At 35.5% G+C, this 25,897-nt stretch overlaps 1 protein-coding gene and 1 long non-coding RNA gene across 5 annotated transcripts; one reads left to right on the forward strand and one right to left on the reverse strand.

The window, feature by feature from the left end:
* Positions 1-577: 577 nt before the first annotated feature.
* On the reverse strand, positions 578-13,358 carry LOC111051049 (NADH dehydrogenase [ubiquinone] 1 alpha subcomplex assembly factor 2). Its single transcript, XM_022337472.2, has 2 exons — positions 13,245-13,358; positions 578-1,165 (listed from the first exon to the last, which is right to left on the reverse strand). The coding sequence occupies exon 2, from the start codon at positions 1,159-1,161 to the stop codon at positions 739-741; it is 423 nt and encodes a 140-aa protein (XP_022193164.1). The 5' UTR covers positions 1,162-1,165; positions 13,245-13,358; the 3' UTR covers positions 578-738.
* Positions 13,359-18,977: 5,619 nt separating this feature from the next.
* On the forward strand, positions 18,978-22,940 carry LOC111060853. Of its 4 annotated transcripts, none has more exons than XR_005571101.1 (3): positions 18,978-19,036; positions 20,030-20,158; positions 22,849-22,940. It is a non-coding gene; the product is annotated as an uncharacterized LOC111060853 (long non-coding RNA). The 4 variants fall into 4 exon arrangements; XR_005571102.1 differs by lacking the exon at positions 18,978-19,036 and adding an exon at positions 19,575-19,593; XR_005571100.1 differs by lacking the exon at positions 18,978-19,036 and adding an exon at positions 19,618-19,779.
* The last annotated feature ends 2,957 nt before the right edge of the window (positions 22,941-25,897 follow it).

Here is a 25,897-nt window from a genome sequence, read left to right on the forward strand (position 1 = left end):
GATCGCAACAAGAGAAATACATAACTTTAATCTTTTAACTATATAATCAAGATGGCGTGGCATCACATTACTTCAAAGCTATCCCCAAGGAAATTACTGACACTGTATATCACATTTCCCTATGACCGGTGACTTAAAACAACCTACGACAGAAACTATAAAAAAAGTTATTTTCAAGTAAGTATCGCCCTAAAGAGAAACCTTTGATGCAGCAAATACCTATGGTAGAAATACTGCCCTAGAGAGTGAGAATATGATTATTTTGTTAAATTCGGTTTTATCATAAGTTTAACTGTTACAAGTCTCATATTGTAATCAATAAATACGGCCGTTTCACAAAATCCTGTTGAATTTAAACATGTGATTGAATATAAAGAGAATCAATCAAAGAAGCCTTCTTTCTCAAAAGGCCTTTTCCGACTGGTTCTTGTGGCATTCAATCATGATTAGAATTCAACAGGCTTTTGTGCAACCGGGCCCAAGTTTGTTTGACATAATCCATTGCCAATCGTCACTAGGACCAAGTCAGATACACTCACTGTTATGGCGACAGTAATGGCGAAGAAATGAAGTATGATATTTTTAAAATAACAATATATTTTCTTAATAGATAAGAATAAAATCACATTCCGCATTATGAGATACTCAACACGTTCAAACTAAGCTACATAATAATAGTACCGTACAGAAAGGAATTATTTACACGTATTTAAAGCTGGTTTCATTTAAATATGTGATCTACTTCTTATTAAGAGGGTCGTCTTTGTATTCTTCATAGACAGGAAACGAATGAAAACCAGTAGCTTGCTTCTCCTGTTCGATCTTTGCCGCTCCTTTGTGCTTCAGATCGAGCTCGGTGGCATTTTCTTTTTTCGACACCATCAGCTGGTAGTTCTTGAGGATTTCTTCTTTTGTGGGCGGAGTCACCCTGCGACCTCTCAGCCACGACTCCCATTCGCTGGGTATCTCTTGGTCGAACTCTTCTTTGGTCAAAGGCACAAAGTACCTCTCTTTTCGTTGCCTGCCTTCGCCAGTGATTTCGTAGTACTTGGTGCCGTAATGGTCCTCACCAACTAGTGTTCCTCTGAATTGTCTCGGCTTCAGAGAGTCCCAAAAGTTCTTCAGAATAGACACAACGATTCCTCTTCCTTCCCTCGACATGATTCTGGAACAAGTAAGCGTTGTTCACATGAATAATTTTATAAATTGCAATGAATCACAAGATGCATTGTTTTCTAAAACATTGTTTCCTACTGTGAAATACATTTTGATTGAGAATTGCTTCGAGGAGAAGTTGAACATTCTATTTAGATAATTAGATCACAAATATTATGATTGAGATGAAAAAGACATTCAGTTTATTCCATTACGCCGAAACTAGTTGTTTGAAATGTTTTAAATACAAGGGTATCTCATGTTTTTAATAATTTTCTGGAAAATTATGTATTTTATCAGACTAAATTTACATGAAATCAAGTGTTGTAGGCGACGTTGATACAGTAAATACATAGGTAGCTAAACTACATAATAATTATTATTATTATTCTCCCCTTCTCCACAGATGGATAGTCTAGTAGGGGGATTCAAAAACTGTTACAGGCTTATCTTGTATTTCATAATCGCATATAATGTTTAAAAAAAAAATTGAATTTGAAGCAATAAGGGCCCCCTCTTCCACTTAACTCACGATAAAAGGATTATCAAACATGTGCTAGCCGAAAACTTCTGTTATTAAATTTGGGGATATTATTATTGAGAATTACAGAAGAAAACCAATTTTTTTTTTCAACAAAAATTATTAGGTTACAGTGTATTTCTTGCTTCAGTAACTACACTTCAGTTACCGCTGCTTTTCTAAGAATGGTTTTTAAATGGAGTTTTTATTGTTAACAATGGTTTTTATAGGACAGTCAATGCCCCTCTTAACGTACACTCTGTCTGTAGTGAGGTCCACGTTATAATTATAGTAGTCTTTGATAAGCATTGGTGTTGCTATCCTTCTCTATCATTCAACCTTTTCCACCTTGTCAGATCAGTTTTTAACAATGTAAAAATATAACTAGTGACCCCCTGGGTTGAAGAACTCACTCATGAACTGCTGTATCATTGAACTCGGCACCTTTTGATTATACAGAGTTGGTGAAAATGATGGAAACAGCGAAATATTTCTTTTAAAAGGATAATTTGACAGTAGGTTTCATTGGGGATTCTAATCTGAATAAAGAACTAAAATTAAAATTTTTGTCCTCCATATTGAATCCGCAATATAAATCCAACTTATTTTTTTAAATGAGAAGGAGGTCATGTGTTATCGATAAACAAATATATAATTTCCATACATAATTCAAAGAGAAAATGGATGGCGAAACCCGACCATTGATATCCCAAACTCTTTTAAAGATATTTGCATCTGAAGATACTAATAAATCATACAAAAAAGAAATAGACCCAAGAATAAGAGAAACTAAAAAATTCTTTATTTATTTTTTAAAATGTTATTAAACAAAGTAGCTTCTCTTCTATCACTAAACCTAGAAAATTTATCTGATGTATTTTTAATGTAGGCTATTCATTTATTCCATTTCTGTAGAATAATTGGTATTTTTAAATGTGAATATCTTTGAAAGGGTTTGAGATATCAATGTGCGATTTTGGCCATTCATTTTCTCTTGGAATTCTGTATTGAAATCATGTTTCCCATGGCCACCTAATTCTCTTAAAAAATAAATTTTGATTCATATCAAGTTTTAATAATAAATGCATATTTTTTATGAGCTGAAATCATGTCTCAGCACATAAGCAACAGTCTGTGATTACTTCCAAATAGCACCAGATGATGTTTTGAATGAATAGAAAAAATGAATTATTAATTTTGCATGCAATAATCCAGCTGACTAGTGATAAATCACAACAATTTTTTTCCTTATGCACTTTCAATGTTATTTCATTACTAGCTTATCCGGCGAACTTAGTACCGTTAGAAAGTCAATGTATCTCATGTCACACTTGACTTGATTTGGTAAAATTTATCTGACAATCCATATTTTCATTTACATCTTAATACGGACTTCCTATGTGCTTAGTTATACAGCATTTATTATTCCGGAAACATAATTATTCTTCTCAATCAATTGGTAGTAATATCTATCATTAAAGTGTTGAATTAAAAAAAAAGGTAGGTTAAATCAGTGTTTCAAAGAGGAATTTAATGTTTTCATAGTTGTTGATTGTCAATAGATGGCCCAGGAAATTAAATAATTAAATTCAATTTAAATATTAGATATAGCTGTTTCAAAACCAACCTTGAGTATGGTAACGGTGACTTTCAATAATATCAATTGCAATTCTATCACTTTATAAACTTTTAAAAATTATTAATACATGAAGAAACTAATTTTCTCTGTTGAATCGTTGATAAGATTTTTCTTTACACAATAAATGTTTCTAAAATCAATAACACTTTCTTTACTCATTTTTCTTTGCATGTGGTTTATTTTTTTTGCAGGTCAAACACAGAACATACGGGAAAGAGTTTTCAGTAATTCAGTAGTCTCCATCCATGACCAGCACTTGCTGGATAGATTGCGTCATAAAAAAATAAAACCTAAAACTTGATAACTAGACTGAGATCAAGATGGAAGGCCAGTAATAGATCTCAGAAAACATTGGCTTGACTCTTCATCCAGGGAGTAGAGAGCCAGACTCACGAGCTTCTCACTAAGTGCCTTCTTGAAGATTTTTTCCTCCTGTTCACGGAAATACACCAGCATCCTGTTGTAAATCTCAAGTGCATGGACAGGGAAGCTATTATGAGATCGAGTCAGTCTGACCTGAGGCAAATCATTCCTCCTCCTTGTGAAGTTACTATGTACATGTCCTCTCTGCTGAAAGGTATGATGTTCTCTTCTCAACAGTAAACAGGGAACTAGAGAGATACTGGTTATAGACCGTCATAATCCTAAGCCTCCTAAAGATTGGCACACAGTGCTCAGCCGATGGGATGAGGTGATGATCCGGAGCACCTTCTTTTGCAGAAGCAAGGTCCTTCTACAGCCTGCTGCATGATCCCAAAGCACTATGCCATAATTGATATAGCTGTGGAAGAGGCTATGGTATGCCGCAACCAGGTACTCCAAAGAAACATGACCCCTCAGCTTATGCATCAAATAAGAGACTCTTGACAGTCTATTGCAGATCATGTCAACATGCTGCTCCCATGTCAAAGTGGCATCCATCATGAATCCGAGCAGCCTCACACTGCAATCCCCGAAGATTGGAGGGTTCTGCCTCAGAGTGCAGAGTAGATTTTGCGTCTTCCTCTCATTCAGTGCAAGTCTGTTCACCCGGAACCAATCACTGGCAGCCTCCAATAGTTGGGCAGGCCTGTGAATCGCCATGTCGACATCCCCTTCCCTGGCCACTAGGGTTGTGTCATCAGCAAATAGCAGAGCACTTCCATCCAGCCCGAGGTCATTAATGTGGATGAGGAAGAGGAGAGGTCCCAGGATCGATGCCTGAGGCACATCACAGCACACATCACAAGCATCTGACACAGCACTGCCATTGACACCACCTGCTTACGATTAGCCAGATAATCCTTCAGCAACCCAAGGGCCACATCCTGAACGCCATATCTCTCGAATTTCTCTAACAATATACAATGAGAAGCACAGTCAGAGGCCTTGGTTAGGTCACACATGGTTACTGCCACTGAGTTTTTATCCGCCATTGCTGCCAGCAAGGATTCAACCAAGCTATGAACAGCTTCTGTGGTAGAACGTCCCCTTCAGAATCCAAACTGATGAGGCGAGAAGAGTGAGTTTTCTTCAAAATAGGCACTGAGTTGGGTGTACAAAACAGCTTCAAATATTTTGCCAAACACAGGGGCAATTGAAATTGGCCTGAAGTTTCCCAGTTCCTCAGGGCCACCTCCTTGAAGACAGGAATTGTTCTAGAAGTCTTAAGCAAGTTGGGGAAGACTCTAAATTCCAAGCAGCTGTTGATCAATGGAAACACTATATCTCCAATCACAGACTTCATGAGTAAAGGAGACATGCCAAAGATGTCTGGACTAGAAGAATTTTTGAAGCCATGCACTATATTAAGAAGGTCCTGGGTGGTAATATTTTTCCATCTGAGGAACTGGAATTCACACAAAGGCATCCCATTGACAGCATCCGCAGGAGATCCAGGAAAACCATCCACTAACAGCTTTACAGAGTCCAGAGAGAAGTTATTGAAGTCGTCCGGACTCGCATTCTTTGACATAACAGGCTGTTTCCTACTAGCACTGTTAATAATGTTGAAATTGAAATTCTTTATTCTCCAAAAAAGATTAACAATACAATTATATTTGCATGTAAAATATAAGAATACATTTGATTGGAGGCTCCTCTTATGGGCACATGCCTGTGAGAGAGGAGCGAGTTGTCTAGTAGCATCCAATATACATAATCTTAAATTAAACTATTCTTAGCTATGAAAATATGACTAAATACAATAAAAAAATTATTTAAGAAAGAATAGACTAGTGTAAAAAATAAAACAAAAGTCAATCCGGAGAGAGGTATTATTATGAATAAAATAAAATAAACCAAATCAGGTAAACTAAAAACGAAGTGGGAAGCACGGTGAGATCAACGAACAAAATAAAAATCGTTAAAAAAGATACAATAATTGTTGAAAACCTGCTTTTTTGACCAAGGATCGAGAACACTCACATCCAAAAAGCGCACTCATTCACACATTCGTTATTCACTCTCAATGTTTATGTAATGTACAATTATTAGCCAAAAAAGGTACAATCATCAGAAAGAGTAAGGTGATACTAAAATACCGTCCTGCTCCTCTGGGTTTAGGGAAGTCACCCAATCGTTGACTAATTTTTTATAGTGACTTATTCTCAAATTGTCAGGATTTTTCAAATAGATGGGCAGTTTTTGAAAAAGGAAATGCATTTTATAATGTGGCGAAGTGGAGGAGAAAGTTCTAGTAAGTCTGGGGTTGACGATACCGATATTTGCAGCTGTTCTTGTGTTATAATTGTGAATGATATTAGAAAATATAGCTACTTTGTGTTTGAATATATACAAAGTTAGGGTTCTTATGTATAATTGTTGTACATTTAATACCTTAAATTCTTCAAAGAGATAATCTGATGGATATGTTAGTGGTTTGTGTAAGGCGCTTTTCATTATAAGTTTCTGAACAGTTTGATAAAGAAATCAATGTAGTTTTAAATGTAGCACCCCAAGCTATAATACCATACTGTAAGATGGACTGAGAGTAAGCAAAATAAACTGGTTTATAGTGGTTTTATTATAGTGGGTGTGAGGATTCCGCTTAAAGATGCAAATACATAAATGAATTTTCGGAGCTTATTTCTAAGGTAGTGTATATGATTGCCCCATTTCAGCCGACAATCAAATATCACGCCGAGGTATTTATATTCATATACTCGTTCAATACACTCACACTGACATTGTACATAATTATTCTGTGCGCCACAGGTGTGTAATTTCAGTTCTAGACTGATTGGATCACCATTGGCTCTAATGGAAATAGGTAGGTATTTCGTCTTGCTGATATTGATGGTTAGTTGATTATCATCAAACCAGTCCTTCACAACACCCAATCCTACCTCAGCTGCATGAAAAACCTCATCCCAGTTGTTTCCCTCAAATAGCAACGCGGTATCGTCTGCATACAAATATATATGACTATTATCAATATTTACCTTACTCAGGTTATTTATATAAATTAAAAACAGTATTGGGCCCAGAGTTACCCTGGATCACTCCAAAGTGGTTATTCATTGGTGCACTCTCTTTGTCCAAGATAGAAACAACTTGACTCCTTCCACTAAAGTAGCTCTCAAACCACTGGAGAGAAGCAACCCGAACACTATATACTTCAGTTTTTTTAAAAGAATATCCCTATCAATCGAATCGAAAGCTTTAGCTAAATCAATGAAGGTCAGAAGAACTTTTTTGTTAACAGAGATTAAAACATGTATTTGATTGGTTAAGAGGAAAAGGTTGTCATTAAGATTTTTGACCTTTCTGAAACCAAATTGATTCTCAAATAGAATGTTATTATTTATCAAGTATTTCTCTAATTGCTGCCTAACTGCTTTCTCGATGACTTTGGATATGACACTGACTAAATTGATAGGTCGGTAACTAACAAAATGACTTTTAGGGCCAGACTTATGTATGGGAACGACTTTTCCAACTTTTAAGTTTTTAGGGAAGACTCCTGGCAAAAAGCTACAATTAATAATATGAAGTAATGGTATTTTCAAAGAATCAATATTTTTCTTAATTAACGAAGCTGGAATTCTATCAATGCCTGGGGCAGATCCTCCTTCAAGATCACCTATAATTCTTATAGTTCCAAGCAGCCTTACAGGGATTGGGGGTTTGTCTTATCACATCCTCAGTAGCAGACTTCTATGCCCTCTTCACCTCCTGTTGATAAATCCTCTTGAGTCTGAGATAGGCTGAGTAATAGTTGTCTTTCACTTCACCAGCAATGGCCGACTTGTAGAGCCTGTTGACAACTAGCACCAGTGCCCTGATGTTGCTTAGATCGGCCGTATACCACTGCTTGGCTTCCACTGATGAAGGCTTACCACTCGAGACACCAGAGGACCTCTTCAGTTTGGAGGGGAAAAATACATTAAACAGTGAGTTGAAGACTACATTGAAAAACTCACTGAAAGCCACATTTGGACTCCAAAGTGCTTCCAGGTATTCCCAGTCAATCCCTCGAAGAGCAGAGGCGAAGAGTGGGAGACTCTCAGGGTTAATCCTTCTGTATGTGAAGCTGTACCTATCTGCCCACGTTGGCTCACTCCCATTGTAGAATAAAATAAATAAAAATCTGGTGTGGTACACTCACACAACTTTCCTTGCTCATTAAACTGGGAGCCTCATTCTTAAACGACAATAATTTAGAGAAATAACATAATGACGATTGGCGGCAACATAATTATTTGAAACTACGATCAGACTACTGTATATGTGTGTATATAATAGTTTTCAGAGTACTTTTTCCTTTGTGTAAATTGTGAAATCCGATGATTTTTTAAAAATCGTCAAAACAGCTGTTCTACAGATGAAATATCTCGACTATGTGTTATGTTTATAGACTGCTCTACCTACCTACCACATGCACGAGAAGGAGGTTACAAAGTCCATTTCTGAAGGATGGGGTGAACCCCCCATTAGTTTCCCAGAAAGGAGACTCATGTCAGTTGATGGAGCTGATAAATAACTATACAGAGTATGAATTTTAAATAAATCAGTCGAGTAAATTTTGAGAAAATCGTGAAAAACATGGTTTTTCAGTAATTATTCGCCATTTTTCTCGAGAATATTACGCAGCTCCTGCAATTTTCCTAGAAATGAGGCTCATGTCAGTTGATAGGGCTTATAAATAGCTATCCATGGTATAAATTTGGAGAAAATCATTAGAGCCGTTTTCGAGAAAACCGTGAAAAACATGGTTTTTTAGTGATTATCCGCCATTTTTCTCAATAATATTACGGAGCTCCTGGAATTTTTCCAGAAATGAGACTCATGTCAGTTGATAGGGCTTATAAATAGCTATTCATGGTATAAATTTGAAGGAAATCGTTAGAGCCATTTTCGAGAAAAACGTGAAAAACATGGTTTTTTAGTAATTATCCGCCATTTTTTCCGCCATCTTGAATTGAATTTTATTGAATTTCTTATTGTCGGGTCCCCATGGTATAAGGACCTTAAGTTTAAAATTTCAAGTCAATCGGTTAATTAGGAATGGAGTTATCGTGTTCACAGACATACACACATACACACACACACACACACACACACACACATACACACACACACAGACCAATACCCAAAAATCATGTTTTTGGGCTCAGGGGACCTTGAAACGTATAGAAAACTTGAAATTGGGGTACCTTAATTTTTTTTGGAAAGCAATACTTTCCTTACCTATGGTAATAGGGCAAGGAAAGTAACAAGATTGAGTATTTAATGTTTGTGATCTTTATCATAACATGTAGGAGAGAGAGTAATTCCAAATCAACAAACTATTTATAATATTAACTAGTTTATATCATGTGTTTTGCATAACATCTGGTATTCTACATCTTCCCCCTTTCTTCTTAAGTTCAATCTGCATATCGCAGTTGATCTGCATGGCATCTTCTGATCGTTTCCTCAACATTCACTAGGTAGGAGTATGGTCTATTTACTTTAACGATTTTTCCCCTTTTGTAGCCTTTGCCTGATCTGTCTAGCACCCATACACCATCGCCCTCTCCAAACACCTTTATGTTGACTCTCGGCTTGCTGTACTCTTGTCTAACTAGCTCTTCATCTACTCTGTTGTTAACATTTGGTAGCAATAGATCTATTTTGCAGCGTAACTCGCGACCAAACATCATAAAAGCAGGTATTTTTCCTGTTGCCCATTTTGGGGACATTCTATGGGCGAATAGGAACTAATTTAGTTTTTCTTGTAAGGTGCCAGTACTGCAGCGCTGGCTGCTCGGGAATGGTGGCCACCATGGCGGGAGGGGCACCGTAGGTGTAGTAGTCGCCGGCAGCCGGGGGTGGCACAAAGTAGGGCGGGGTGCCATGGGGTGACATTGAAATCGGCGAAGGTGTGTCCATGCCGTTGTTCAACGAAGGCATAAACATCATCGGATTGGGCAAAGGCTGGTACTGCTGCGGATATTGATTTGAGATGTAAACCAGCTGCGGGTTTTGATACATCATCGATGCGTACGCCTGGGGCACTTGAGCCGGCATGTATGCAGCAACTGGATATATTTCTGCTGCGACGCGCATAGGAGCAGCCTGAAGTTGGGGAGGCTGAAAGAAGGCAGTCCCATTTTTAAAATGGTAAGGTATTCCATTATTGGACATGTAAAACTGCTCAGGTATTGGGAGTTATATCCAATGTTGTTTATGGGGGTCGGATGCATAGAATTGAGAACTATATTGAATGGTTGCGGTCCCAGATTCTTAAGAAGTAAGTCTCTCTTTTTGTCTTCATTTTTGATGTTTTCATTTCGTAGGAAAATCTTGAATCTTTCATGCCAATAAATCCAATCTTCGGTTGTTCGGTCAAATGGTTGACATTTGCTGTGACTTTTATTCACCGACTGTGCCATGTAGAATATTAGAATAAAATGAATAACAAGATTGAGTATTTAACGTGTGTGATCTTTATCATAACATGAAGGAGAGAGAGCAATTCCAAATCAACAAACTATTTATAATATTAACTAATTTATATAATGTGTTTTGCATAACATCTAGTATACTACACCCATCTCCCTCGGACAAGCTGACAATCTTCATAATTCATGACTGATGGTCAGCAACCACAGACTTCACTACTTCCACAGTGTAGTCCCAAGAGTCCAAGCTAGTAGCAATGGTGTCTACGCATGCTTCACCCGTTGTAGGTCTCCAGTTTCTAATGAGCAAATCAAAACTCTTCAACAGATCAGCGAATTGGTTCACAGCTGGGCTATTTTCCTAGGAGTGGATATTAAAGTCACCTCTCATGATGATATGTTGGCACTGCAGAGAGCTCAGATACACAAGGCAGTCCTCCAACAAGTCAAAGAAACACTGAATATCACCGTTAGGTGGCCTGTACATGGACAAAATAATAACAGAGCTACCAACAAACATGACTGCAGACAACTCCAGAATGGTGTCACTACTAAAATTTTCAAGGTTATTGGCTTCACATTAGCCATCAACCTGTCGTCAACATAGATTGCTGTGCCTCCACAGTTCACAGAGTCCCGGCACTGCACACTGGTTAGTGTCATATTACCAAGGTTTTGGTAAAATTCGACTTCTTGTGATTTGAGTCAGTTTTCACATATGCACAAGAAGGCTGGATCAATTTCCTCAATTCAAACAGTCAGTGGGTCCAGTTTGGTTCGCAGGCACTGTACATTAATAAAACAAATCAGCAAGTCAGTTACTCTTGTCAAAACACTCATATCATAATATTATTTTGTCAATACTACAGTTCATGCTGGAAGGATTACTACACCAACCACCTCATCCGGCTCATTATTAATAGCAGTATTCATCCGGTTCATTATTAATAGCAGTATCCACTATTTTATCTTTAGGGGAGGCTTTGTCAGCCGAAAAGACTTCTTGTTGACTTGCTTGGATAATCTAAAATCAGCCACCAAAACACCATCAGGCCAGCAGGCAGGTTGGAAAAACTTTTTTTTTGTCTCCTGCAGCAACCCCAAGCTTAAAAGATTTGTAGTGATTGAAACTTGATTTTACTTCCTGACAGTGAACAGGTTTCGAGCTAAATTGATTAACTAAGCATTGAAGATTCTCCATCGAAACATCAGGTGCAAGCTTTGAAACAAAAAGCCATTCTCTATTATCTACAGACTTAATTCTCGATCCACCAAGTTTATCAGCACAGAAAATTTTTGAGCTGTTAGTATCAGATTTTGTTTTAGCTGTTTCCTTAGTATTTGATTGTTTTCTAGCTGGTACTTTTGGTTTTCACCTTACAGAAGTAACAGGTTTCTTAAGAGCATCACTATAAGATACACTAATCTCAGCACTGTGTCCATTTGTAGATTCAATATTACTTGAAACCATTGGATGAGAATTATTTGTGGCATTCTTATTACTCAATCTAGATGGCAAAACACTACACTTTTCAAAAGAATTCATTCTCCTATTCAAGTCAATAATTCCAGTGTTAAGTTTCTATAGAAGTCCAACCAAAAATATTGTAAAATAACACTTTAATACAGTAGAAAATTTGGAGCAAGTTGACTGTGACGGGATTTGAACCTGCAACCTATAGCATCAGAATCAGAAGCTCTATGCACTCGGCTATTCAGGCTTGAAAAAAGGGGGCTAATTTTTGTGATCTCGAAACATTATCATTTCATCATTATCATGTTTTGGCAATTCCAAAACATGGGTCTGTAAAATGTATTAATAAATTATTAGTCCCCCTATTGAAATTTCTGGTCAGAAACAATCCCCAATATTTACACAACATATCCCCAAAGTTTCATGCCATTCTGTCAAGTAGTTTTTAAGTCTATAGGAAACAAATAAACTAACAAACAAACAGACATTAATTTTTATATATAGAGATTTATTCTGAATAAAGGAAAAGGATTCGATAAATTATTTTGTTCAACAAACTTGATCTGTAAAAAGGTTTGAAGAATATGTGTTCAAATTTCAAAATTTGAAACTGATTGATCAAATCGTTGAACGCATTGTTGCCAAGATTATAAGTGTGGAAGCAAAAATCTGAAGAATGCAACATTAAAACCACCCTTATCACTTCACCACATGGGGTAGAGATAGGGACTTTTGATATGTTTTTCTCCTAGCTAGTACCAACAAAGCTGTTGAGTCAAAAATTGTGTTCAAAACACTCCTTCCAAATTCCTTTGTCAACTGGTCTATTAATGCAAAACTGTAGATATCACACGCAACACTAAAGCTCCTGCAAAAGTCGTAGGAAAATGCGTAAAAGTGTGGAGTTATACAATCATAAAATTGAAGAGAATTTGATGCTGTATAAGCTCATAATCAGTATGGATTTTTTCCATCGATTTTTAAGAAGTTATAAGAGCAAAAATATTAAAAAATTGGAAGCGAACGAGTTTTTTTCAAAAATGTCACACCTTTAAGAGCGGATATCTCGAAAACTATTGAAGATATAGAGAAAGTTGTAGGATAAATATTGTAGGTAAGTTTATAAATAATGCAAGTTTTAATTTTGTATATAAAAGTCATGTCCGTAAGATGCATAGTTTACGATTTATTTGCGAGAAACCCAAAAATGGTACCTTGGAACCACCTCCACCTCCTTAACGCAGTTGGTAGGGGTTCTGATACGTTTACCTCCAGTCCTCTACTACCCTAAACAGAGCTGCCGGGTCAAAAATTGTCTTCCAAACTTTTCCTTCTAAAGCCTTTTTTGAGCATTCATTGACTGGACTAATAATTGATGATGATGTATTATTGAATCGCATTTTGTTTACCATTAAGTAATCAACACATCACTAAAAATCATAAATAAACATTGAAATAAGTTAATAATATTGTATTTTGTTTACGTCGAGAAGCATTTCGATTTGATATTTTCATAATATAGGCTGGAACTTGATTGTTGGAAAGGATTGCATTGAGTGAAAATTATATCAAAGTTTTAAGTTTACTTACATTTGCCACAAATTACAATAAATAGTTTAACAAAACAACCAGACAAGCATTTCAATTTATTTCTTATGTCATCATAAGTCATAACCTCTAAAACTGACTGACCACCAACAAACCACTCTCGGTCTCAATCAGCACCGTATCGCGCATGCGTTAGTAACGGGTTTTTCCCGTTCCATTCAGTCAGTTCTTTGAATGTAACGTTCTTTCTGATGATGGTTACCGAGCTCTGTAACTGGAGCCAATCATCATTCAATTTATGATGATATTATTATCCAAAGATGATTTATCATTGAATTTAACATATTAATCAATAAATTATCATTTTATTTAATAAAAGAAAGAGTACTTTTGAAGAAAATAATTAATAAAAATAACGGTTGTTATTTAACTGATGTTAAAAACAGTATGACTGAGTCAGCATATTGTCATTACAAAGCAAAAACCGAACCCTCAAACCACCCCCATTTACATTTAAAACATCAATAAACATAAGTTTTTGTAAAAACATCTAATCCCTTCCACCATATTGCAATTTCAAAGCAAAATCCTAACCCCCAAACCTATCTTTCCACCTTTGAAATATCAAGAAACATAATTCTACCTGGACCCTGGCCCTTTCTAGCACATTGCCATTCTAAAGCAAAAACCTAACCTAACCTTATGGAAGAGGAACATTATTAAATATATCCAATAAAAACCTAACCCCTAACCCTTTCACATTTAATACTTTAGATTTCAAAGCAAAATCCTAACCCCCTAACCTATCCTTTGACCTTCGAAACATCAAAAAACATAACTCTACCCGCACCATAGCTTCTTCTAGCATATTGCAATTTCAAAGCAAAAACCTAACCAATCCTGATAAAACATCATTAAGTATAACCTAAAAAAGAAATAAAACCTAAACCTTTTTAGTATAACCTAAATAAAACCTAACCTAAATAGAACCCAACCTCTAACCCTTTCACATTTAATACTTTAGATTTATTCGTCATCTTTAGAACAAAACATAAACATGTGTGGTTCATTTCATGAACATGTTCACAAACATGTGGTTCAAAGCAAAATCCTAACCCCCTAACCTATCATTTTACATTTGAAACATCAAAAAACATAACTCTACCTGGACCCTAGCCCCTTCTAGCATATTGCAACTTAAAAACAAAAACCTAACCTATCCTAATGAAACATAATAAATATAACCCAAATAAAACCTAACCCTCAACCCTTTCATATGAATACTTTAGATTTATTTGTCATCTTTAGAACAAAACATAAACATGTGGTTAATTTTCTAGAACTAAACATATCCATTTTATGATGCACAAGTTGAATCTTACTGACAAGCAATCAGCTGGTATAGTGCTAGTGAGGTCCACGTTGTAATGGCAGAGTAGGAAGATAGGAGAAAAGGGTTGCCAGATCTCAGCCTTGCCACCCAAACAGCTGATACTGGTATATCTGATGGATTCAAGTGTTCATTATTTTTGAAAATAGTAAACCATATTTTATTTGTCAAAAAAATATATTTCTTAAAGATATTATAATAAATTTTCATGATTGAGATAAAATATTTTGTCAATTAGTTGAATTTCTACATTGTTGATAAACGATGTGGCAACATCGCAATGCGTGAAAGAGATAGCATCTTCTGCTCTGTTGAACGATAGACAAGGATAGCAACACCATTGCAAATTATCCACTACCATTATAACGTGGACCTCACTATAGTTACTCAAAAAATACTTTTGAATAACTATGTGATAACTGTGACTGTTCCTGGCCGTTACTCTGTTTCTGTGACAAAGCTGACCACCAACACAAAGAAGAAGGGATTTCAACAGTGAACTCTATACTAACTGGAACGGGCTGTCCAATGCTAAGCTACAGCTAAAAGTGTGTAAGGCGGAGTGAGTGAGACAGGCATACCGTGTGGGATTCCCTTCTCTCTCGTACTCATACATTAAAGCAGGTTGTTGCAGCTCTTGAGTATGATTTTTCATTTTTAAAGTTGAAAAATGGATTTGAATGAGTATTAGGGCTATCAGTATTAGATCACAACCTTTTCTCTTAAATATTGTGATGTATTTGTTGTAAAATGTGTAGAATTGAATAAAAATACGACCGAAAAATGGTGATGTATTGTGTTGCATTTGGATGCAAGAATGGGCATGTTCAAGGAAATGGAATACCATTTCACAGGTAAGTCAAACATTTTTAGTCTATTAATTAATTTGAAGAAACCTTTTTGTTTTACATGCATTTCCAATACTTTTTTCTATATTGTTCAGTTTATTTGACCAAAAATAAAACAACAAATTTGGTTTTATTCCTAGTATACTTTGATAGTTTCTATGCTAATTGAAAATTTAGGCCTACTTTATTAGCATCTAAAATAAAAGACATAGTTGAAGAAGAAATGAATCCTTATTCAAAAAAGAATAAATACAAATGATTAATAATTTCTGTGTTATCATCATGAGATGACATAATTTATTTTAGGTACCTACTTTACTTTAGTAGCCTACTTTTATTTTGGAAAATATGATATTGCTATCGGCTGAATTGTGATTAATTTTTGAAACATTCCTGTTTGAAATGAATAATCGTTCAATTTACAATATTATAATAATTATTTAGCATATTTTACTGTTTGCTTATCATATGGTCATAATTATGATACAATTAATATAATTATGTTTCTTCATAGATTTCTTTGCATCATTTCTGAAACTCCCACACTTACATGATTTGAAATATTATCAGAATACTCAGTACATTGCTATCATCATATATTTAATAACCCTGTGTTAATAATCATCATATTTAATAATCATCATGAGTCAACATAGTTCATTTTATTTATCTACTATTATTGTGAAAAATATGAGATTGTTATCAGCTGAATTGTAATTAATTTTTGAAACCTTCCAATTTCAAATTGTTCATTGTATTCTGGTAATTATGTAGCATATTTTACTGTTTGCTTATCATAGTCATACAATATAATAAAATGTTTCTTCGTTATTTGCTTCATTTCTGAAACTCCCACTCTTACATGATTTGAAATTACACCAATGCACACCTACATAATTCTACATTTATAGCCTGCTGTAAGTAGGCCTATATTATTAAATTGAGATATTTCCTTAAACAATAATAAATCATAAATCTTTCCTTTAACAATAACATTAAATCATATAATCCAAAAAACAATAGTATATCCTATCAAAATAAACATAAGAGTGTGTTCAATAGTTTCAATTAAACACAGCCCTCCTTTGGACTGTGTACAAACAAAATTCGGGATTGGAATAATAAGGACTATGCGCCTGCTTTTTCATTCCCAATCATTTCATGACAGTTTATATTTGTCCTTGTTAAATGAATAAAAATGAATAGATGATACGCTTCTCTGAAATCTGGCCCAAAGTTATTCCCTTGCTTGTGAAAAGTTGACAATACTAAAACTACTGCAGTCACAAATGAAAAAAATCTTTTCTTTATCCATATTCAACCTATTTCATTTTTTTGCTCTCAAAAAGTTAAAAATGAACTGCTTAATAAAGGAAGAATAACGCTTCCATAGAATAAGACATACAATATAGGAATAGAAAAGAAATTGTTCTTCCTCGGCATCACCAGAGGCATCAAAAACACCAATGGAGCTGCTGGAAGACATCAGGCGACCGCCAGCGGCAGCCTTCGCTTGGCGTGGACTTTTAGTTTATGTCTAGTGGCTTCTTGAAAAGTATAATTGAGCTCATAATTGTCCCACTCACATATTGTATTAACATATGTCTGTCTCAATCTATATTTCCAGACCAGCTTAAATTGGCAAAGGTAATACCTGTGTTCAAGAAGGGTGATAGGGGTGACCCCAATAATTATAGGCCCATTTCAATTTTGCCTATTTTGTCCAAAATATTTGAAATGGTGATAGCTGAGCAACTTTATGAATTTTGTGAGTTGAATAGTCTGTTTGCAGGTACACAGTTTGGCTTCAGAGTGGGGAAGTCGACAGTGGAGGCTGTTGAACATATTGTTCTCAAGGTTCATGCAAGTTTTGAGAAGGGAGGCCTTGCTGGGCTCACACTGTGTGACCTTAGCAAGGCATTTGACACCCTGGACCATGCTACTCTTTTGGCCAAGCTCGCTTCCTATGGAATTGGTGACAGCCCTCGGATGCTTCTCTGTTCCTACCTGGAAGGACGTGAGCAAATAGTGCTGGCGAATGGTGTGAGGTCTCGAGTCAGATCAGTGAGCTGTGGGGTCCCCCAGGGCTCTGTACTGGGGCCTCTCCTGTTTCTCATCATGATTAATGATGTTGCCCTTTTCAGAGACAGGACTGTGGTGTGTTATGCTGGTGACACCTCAATGCTGGATATCAGTGGTGACATGACTGACCTGGGCAGAAAGATGTGTGCTTCTGAGAGGTCTGTTGCAGACTGGTTTCGGGCAAATCTCTTCCTCCTCAATAGTGAGAAGACCCAGAGAATTGTGTTTGGCCTCAGGAATGGAGTACATTATGATTTCCCTCCAGTGAAGCTCCTTGGCTTCACTCTGGACCGTGAGCTTTCCTGGGGCGGGCACATTCAGGTAGTCTGTGGCAGGTTGAGCAGGGTGCTGTTTTTGCTCAGGAGTCTGAGAAGATGTGTACCAGAGGCCCATCTCCGCATGTGTTACTTTGCCTTCTTTCAGAGTGTGATGGCCTATGGCATCACCTTGTGGGGTGGTGCCTCTGAGGTAAAAGATGTACTTCTGGTGCAGAAGAAGGCCATCCGGATCCTCTGTGGAGCAGAATTTTTAGCACATTGTAGGCCGCTTTTTGTGAGTGAAAAGATTCTCACTGTATTCAATTTTTACATTTACAGGTCAGCTATAAAGGCATTCCTAGTGTCCGTACTTTGCCTACCAGGGGTGATGTGCATGATCATGGCACTAGAGGCAGGCTGAGGCTGGATTTGCCATATTGTAGATTGGGGAGGACCCAGAGCAGCCTCATCTACCAGCCAGCTAAAATTTTGAACAAGCTGCCAGTTTCAGCCAGAGACAGTCTTGAAGAGGAGACTGAGGGCTTTCCTTCAGGAGAACCCCTTCTATTCTATGAGGGAGTTCTATGATTGTGATCCTCAGACTGTAAGTAGATACTTCTTGCATTAGTCTTGCTGCCTCTTCTGCTTGCTGCTTTTTGTGTTTGATGTGTATTTTTGTTCTTGACCTGTCTTATGACAGTTTTTTATGTTCTTGACTTGTTCACTTGTGGCCATACTTATGACCACGCCATGAACAGAAACTCATTATTATTATTATTATTATTATTATTATTATTATATTATTATTATTGAAACTGTGCAATGTATTTTTCCATAAGAGCCAATGTGTTACAAAATGACGAATCCCACAGCAATGCGGGTTGCCTATCTTTACCAGCTGCCTCACTTTATTTGTGTTGCTAGTCCATTCCAGTTAGTATAGAGTTCAGTGGATTTCAAAGCAACCTCTTCTCTGTGCCGCCAATGACAGCAGCTTCTCTTTGTCACAGATAGAGTAACGGCCAGCAACGGTCACAGTTATCACATAGTTATTCAAAAGTATTCTTTGAGTATCTATAGTGAGGACAAACCACTCTTGGTCGGGTCGCCTGAATTGGGAATATCTGGAACTCAAAATATCTTGCAGCTGGCCGGAATTGGAAATATATGGAACTCCGAATATGTTGACAGGCGGAACTCCGAATATCGTGCAGGCCGGCGGAACTCAAAATATCTTGTCAGCTGGTGGAATTGAAAGTATGTGGAATTGGAATATATCGAACTCACAGTATCGATCGTTATTAGCGAGACTGTGTAAATGTGTGATGAAACAAATTTATCGCAAAACAATATGAAGGGTTCTATAGTGAGGTCTACGTTATAATGACTATTAGATCAACTTTGGTTTTGCTATCCTTGTCTATCATTCGACAAAGCCGGTGGTATTATCCTTTTCTAGGTCCACAACAATGCCAATTATGTTAATGACAGTGTAGAAATATAATTAATTAATGCAGAGAATCAGCATCGCTATTCTTCTATATTTATCCACTGCCATTATAACGTGGACCTCACTATATATAGTTAACCTAGAATAAATTCATCAACAGTCGTCATTCTTGTTTGAAACAGATAACAGAGTTTTGAAAACTTGCATAATAATTATGTACATGACTATTATTTTATAAACCACTATAATTTTAATTCGTGTTTTTACTGTTGGTTATGGTATTAGTTATAAAATGAAGTAGCAATAATGTAGCATACCTAAAAAAATCTTTATTATAACAAGAAAGAAACTGACTTATATGTTGGTAAGTATTTCATTATTCAGGATTTGAATTTTCCTATTGAAATATTATGTTGCTATTTATCCATGATAACAATTAATGTTTATTTTTCAAGGTTGTTGGTCATTAACTTAGTTACATAGGTACAGTATTTCCTAATACATTTAGAGTTAAACAATAAGCAAGTTTCACTGTGAATCAATGAGATTGGTTGATCAACATTGTTTCATTGTTTATCACTTTATTTTATAATCATGGGTATCACATAAAGTAATACAATAAGAAAGACAACTTTATATTTTCAATGTTTTTAATTAAAAACATCAAACTTAAAACTAGAGTAGCATACCATATTTTATTGATTTAACTTATTTTGGCTATTTAGTTTTATTCTGATGATAATTCACTTGGCCTATATTTATTTAATTTATGCTAGGTCTAATTGGAAACTATTTTTCAGATAACAATAGCAATTGCTTTCCTGCGTATCATCATTACTACTGCCTATATAGTACCTATATTTTGAGTTTTCTGTGGAGAACGAATGGCTCAAGTTAATAAAGCTAATGAAATATCAAAAACCTACCAAGTAAGTTTTCTTTAATATCAAACTATTAAAAGTAGATGTAAGTTACTTAAGTTTTGTGAAATGGTTTATTTACTTCTTTATGATTTAACTTCTTCTTTATGATTCAACTTCTTCAGCCCTTGTCAGTAATGCCAGGTCTTCGGGAACATTAAAAACTAGAAACTTTATAAAAGCTATAAAATATAAGTTGATGTGTTCCAATAATCTAATGAAATTAATTAACATTTGCAATAAGTAGGCTAAACGTAGGTAGGCTACTGAGGCACCCATACTTGATTTGCTATGTTTTCATATAGAAAATAAAGTTTTCCTGTATGGTAGCTGTTTTCCTATTATCACAGATAGCTTAGCCCCTTATCCTGTCTCGCTTTCTGTGTTTTATTGGGTGCACTACAAGCTTTTTTTGTGAATCCATAGCAATGATTATTTTATTTGATATTTTTCCTATTAACTTATCATTAAGTTAATACAATAATAAAAAAGAACTCTACATAACCTCATTTATTATAACTCTACTTATATTGTATCATTTTTCATCACCTAGGCTTAAGATACTTCTAGAAAGTTGCCTTTGTAAAATACCGGACCGGGGTGACTTTGACCCACGTCGCGGAAAAAGATTCAAATTATTTATCTCCGATATCTGTTATCCGAAATCGATGTTTAACATTTATATCCGTAGCCTTGATCATTATCTAGGTTTTACAATCAATATCTTCTCGAATCTCGATATATTACTTGAGTTATCGACATAAAATCTAGCTTCTTGCTTCTTCTTGTGATTTTGTTGTCTGAAAACTTCGTAGCCTATTAGAAAACTCATTTCTAAAAGACTTATAATATTGGCGAGTACATTTATTTTTGTTTTTTATTATATTTTAATTGTTATACATAGTGATCATTTAGAAAGTCATTTTAGGTTAAAATTATGGTGACTTTGTCCCAGTATAAAAATTGTGGTTTCCATTTACCATTTTTTGGTTTCTTGCATAAAACTCAAAAATATGTATCTTAAGGACTTACCGTAATTATCATATAACAAATTAAAGCTTACATGATCTCCTACAATATTCATTCTACAACTTTTTTTTATCTCCTCTAGTTTTCGAGATATCCGCTCTTGAAGGTGTGACATTAAAAAAAACACATTTGCCACCAATTTTTTTCTATTTTTGCTTTCATAACTTTTTAAAAATCGATGGGAAAAATCCATGTTGATTATGAGCTTATAGAGCATTAAATTCTCCTCAATTTGATGTATAATTTCACACTTTTACAAATTTCTCAACACCTTTTGCAGCAGCTTTAGTGTTGAGTGTGAAATATCCATTTTTGCAACAATAGACCAATTGACAAAGGAATTTGGAGGGAATGTTTTAAACAACATTTTTGACTTATCAGTTAGGAGGAGAACATATCAAAAGTCCCCATTTTATGATGCATTATTGGAAAGTTATCAGCCCTGAAAGAGCAAAACATTAGATAAAAACCTGTTACTTTAACAATTACACACCTTCAAGAGCGAATATCTGGGGAACTGTTGGGAATATCACAAAATTTCACTAAACAAAAAGTGTAGAGAATGTATCAAGCTTCATTTTTGAATAGTTAGTTATGTCGGTTGAATGCATTGTTTTCAAGATATGAGCGTGGAAGCAAAACGCTGAAAAATGCAACTTTTGAACCTTTTTTAGGTGGTTTGGTTTGAATCATCATGACTGGCTTTCTGATGAACCTATGCGACGCCATTAAGGAATGGCTTACTACTGTATGGTCGACTGGATCTGTACTTCTTGTATTTACTGATCCGGAGACGTGAAAATATGGTTCATCTGTAGACCACTGAATAGTATCGTGTTGCACAGAGGTTAAGAGTGCGTTGCAAGCATCTGTATGCTTTAACCAGTCGTCTGAAACAACCATAATCTTTTAGGGGTGTAAATGGAGATCGAAGTGTAAAATTCGCCTTGCTTTTCTGGACGATATTCCAAGTGGAGCTGGATGTTTCCGCACAGAGCGCGATAGGGATTGTTCAATGGACGCTCTCACTGCCACGATATTTTCAGGTACCCCACCTTTTTTAGGTTGCCCAGCTTGTTTTCTAGGAAGTGCAGATCCTTTCGACCATACAGTATACAGTAGTAAGCCATTTCTTAATGGTTCTAGCATCAGGAACTGTCATGAAGATTCAAACCAAACCGCCTACAAAAAGCATCTGCGTCGCTACCACATTGTCATTGTTTTTAAAGAACGTTCCAACAATAAAGCCTCAATGCTCACCTTACCACTGCATGATGAACATGAATACTTAAAATGACATAGTTTCCGCCATATAACACCACCACTCTTATTCTACTATTCACCTGCGCACTCTTCACTGATTTGAAAGTAGGGAGTCCATTCTGACCAAACTTTTAGGCTTATCAAAACAGGGAATATGTCGGCCATGATAGCTAAGACAACTAAGGCTGCACTCTTTAGTCAGCTAGTGCTCTATACGATACGTGCTAAATGGATGCAAAATCAAATATGGATGCAATCAAATCAAATGGATGCAAAATGAAATAAAAATCAATATAAATTTCATGTGGATTGAGAGTAGATTAATCTCTAGTATGATGCATTCAATCTTTTTAATTATTATTTCTTCTACTTAACTCGTTCTTCTACTAATACGTTTTTCTTTTTAGAAATAAAAATGCCATTTATGTCTGCCTGTCACCACATAGAAAGCTTTCCGAAAGACACAATTCCTTGGTAAGTAGTTCCTCACTTTACTTGATTATTCAAGTTTCAAGTTTCAAGTTTATTGTTTACATCATCAGCAATACAACAAAATAAAAAACATCTCATCAGATACCTAAAACTAACAATTTAAAGATACTAAACACTTCTGAAAGGTTAATTTGGCACTATATCATAATGTATCAATAATACAATTAACTTTAAACTTATAAGTACACAACTCATATAAACAATTTTGAATAATGTAACTGATGATGGAAATGAACCTTAACATTTTATGTGAGAACCGATGCAAACAAAAATACTATTCACAAAAGAGCTTCCGCAAAGCCCTTGTCCGTGAATAGGAGTTTGAATAATGGGACATATATGAAAACGATAAGACACATACACACACGCATTCACACAGTCATCGATATGATATTCGACAATTGACACATCAGAGCATTCCCCTCATTACTTATATCTCATAGTGATATAAACTTCATGTGAACAGTAGGGAGGAAGCCACCACCTATAAATCGACCAATAGGTATTTTAAGGCAGAAAAAAGAATTTAAGACAGAAGAGAGAAGAAGAAGAAAAATGTTTAGGTTTTATGACAATTTATTTACTTAGCTTACCACTCTGAAGAAATTTTCAATTTCCAAAGGTGAATGAAGCCATAGCCAACACTTCGTTTTACGGATGAATTGTTTGCAAATTTTCAGTTTCCTTATTTCCTCAGGAAGGATATTGTGAAATTTTGGTCCCAGAAAAATGAAGCATCTTTGAAAGGTGGTACAGTTGGGTTTGGGAAGTCTCACCAGCATTCGTGTAGTTTGCCGTGTAACCAAACTGTCTTGTCCAATATTTTCCATCAAATATCTATCCCCACTCATTTTATAAAACAGGGATAGAACTTTCAACACATACATATATCTAAAAGGGAGGATCCCCAATGATTTAAACATAGGGAAAGTATGAGCCCGTCTACTAGCACCATAAATGACCCTAATGACAGATTTTTGTAGAACTATGAGATTTTTAAAATGTGACATGAATGTGGAAGCATAGCAAGAAATGCCATACTCCAACCTACAATTGAAAAAAGCAAAATACATCATACGAAGAATAGATACAGGGAAGAACACTCTTAATCGATAAAATGTCTTTACTAAATATAGAAGGTACCTTTTTATTTTTCTTATGTGACAGTCCCAAGTTAAACTCTGGTCCAAAATCAATCCTAAATATTTGACGGAATCTGATTGTTTTATAACTTCACAGTCACAACCCACCGAATCACATCCAAATTGATGGTATTTAATAGGATCTGGGAAATAGAAAGTTGCTGACAAAGAGAAGTTTATGTAGGAGGTTTTAGCTGCATTAATTGCTAATTTGTTGCAATCAAACCAACATCGCAGATCAAATAGATCATGCTGAATCATTCTATGCAATTCTCTTTCGTCTTTGGCTGAGTATGCTAGGGCTGTGTCATCAGCAAAGGATGTAATGGATCCATTAAAAGTATGAGAAAATAAATCATTAATGTACACTAAAAATAGTATCGGACCCAAAACTGATCCTTGTGGGACACCATATTTAACCATTGCCAAATCACTATCACTGTTAGAAATTGAAACATATTGCTTGCGATCTGACAAATATGATCTTAGCCACATGTTAGCCACCCCACGGATTCCAGCAGCACGAAGCTTTTCCAAAAGGATATTGTGCTCTACAGTGTCAAATGCTTTTCTTATGTCTAAGAATAGACCTGACGTTCTGTACTTATGAGGTGTATTGATCCCGTGATAGATATCTGCCATGAACTTGTTAAGCGCCTGCTCTGTACTTAAGCCCTCCTGGAAACCAAATTGATCCCTATGAAAGAACTTTACTCTACTGAAGAAGGATATTATTCTTTTTTTAAAAAGTTTTTCAAAAATTTTTGAAAAAACTGAGAGTAATGAGATGGGTCTGTAATTTGAGATTTCCGTATTAGATCCACTTTTGAATATTGGGATCACTTTTGCAGTTTTGAGTCTAGTTGGGAATTTACCCTCTGAAAAGCTCGCATTAAAGATGTGACACAAAATAGGTACTATTGCATAAGATATTGATTTTATTAATTAGATGATATATTATCCGGTCCCGGAGACTTTCCTTTCTTCAATATTTTTATTTCAGTTAATAATTCAAAAAAAGTTATGGGTTTTAGAAAGAAGAGTTACAGAAATTAATAGTTTTGAATTTTCTATTATAATTATCATTCATCGATTCATCTGGATCATGTATAGAAGAAATTATTTCTTGTGGTATGTTTATGAAATATTCATTGAATTTATTTGCGATGAGTTTTTCATCAATCAAAACACTATTTCCGCAATGCAGATGGATAGGCTTTTTTTTAGAAGTAGCTTGACCACAATGATCATTGATGATCTCCCACTGCTTCTTTACAGGAAAAGTCTTCAATTTCGAAAAGTATTTATATTTTTGTTCTTTTATCAATTTATTTATATTACTCTTTGCAGTTAAAAAATCATGTTTATAATTATTATTTTGGGGATATTTCTTGTGTTTTTTGTGAAGTTTATCACGATTTCTAATTGCAAGGCAAATGCTATCTGTCATCCATGGTTTCAAGTGCTTATTATTTTTAAAAGATCTTTTGCGCTGGTAAGTGCACTGATTTATATAGTTGAGGAGTACATCCATGAATATGGAAAACTTGCCATCAACAAGGTTACAATCATATAAATTTGTCCAGTCGTGTTCCATCAATAAGTCAGCTAACTTCTTGAAATCTGTTATATTTTGAACTACTGGAGTAGCATCACTGTCTCTATATTCAGGTATTGACAATGAAGCTGAAATCGCTCTGTGGTCAGTAATGAGCGATTCAATCACTGCACTCCGAACTTTTATTCAAACTACGGATATTTTGGTGAAAAATTGTGATGTTTTCACCGTTTGTTAGAAAGCACGTGTTAACATCAGTGGTGT

Source organism: Nilaparvata lugens, chromosome 4 (assembly GCF_014356525.2).
Source record: "Nilaparvata lugens isolate BPH chromosome 4, ASM1435652v1, whole genome shotgun sequence".
In the NCBI taxonomy this organism is placed as follows: Eukaryota; Metazoa; Arthropoda; class Insecta; order Hemiptera; family Delphacidae; genus Nilaparvata; species Nilaparvata lugens.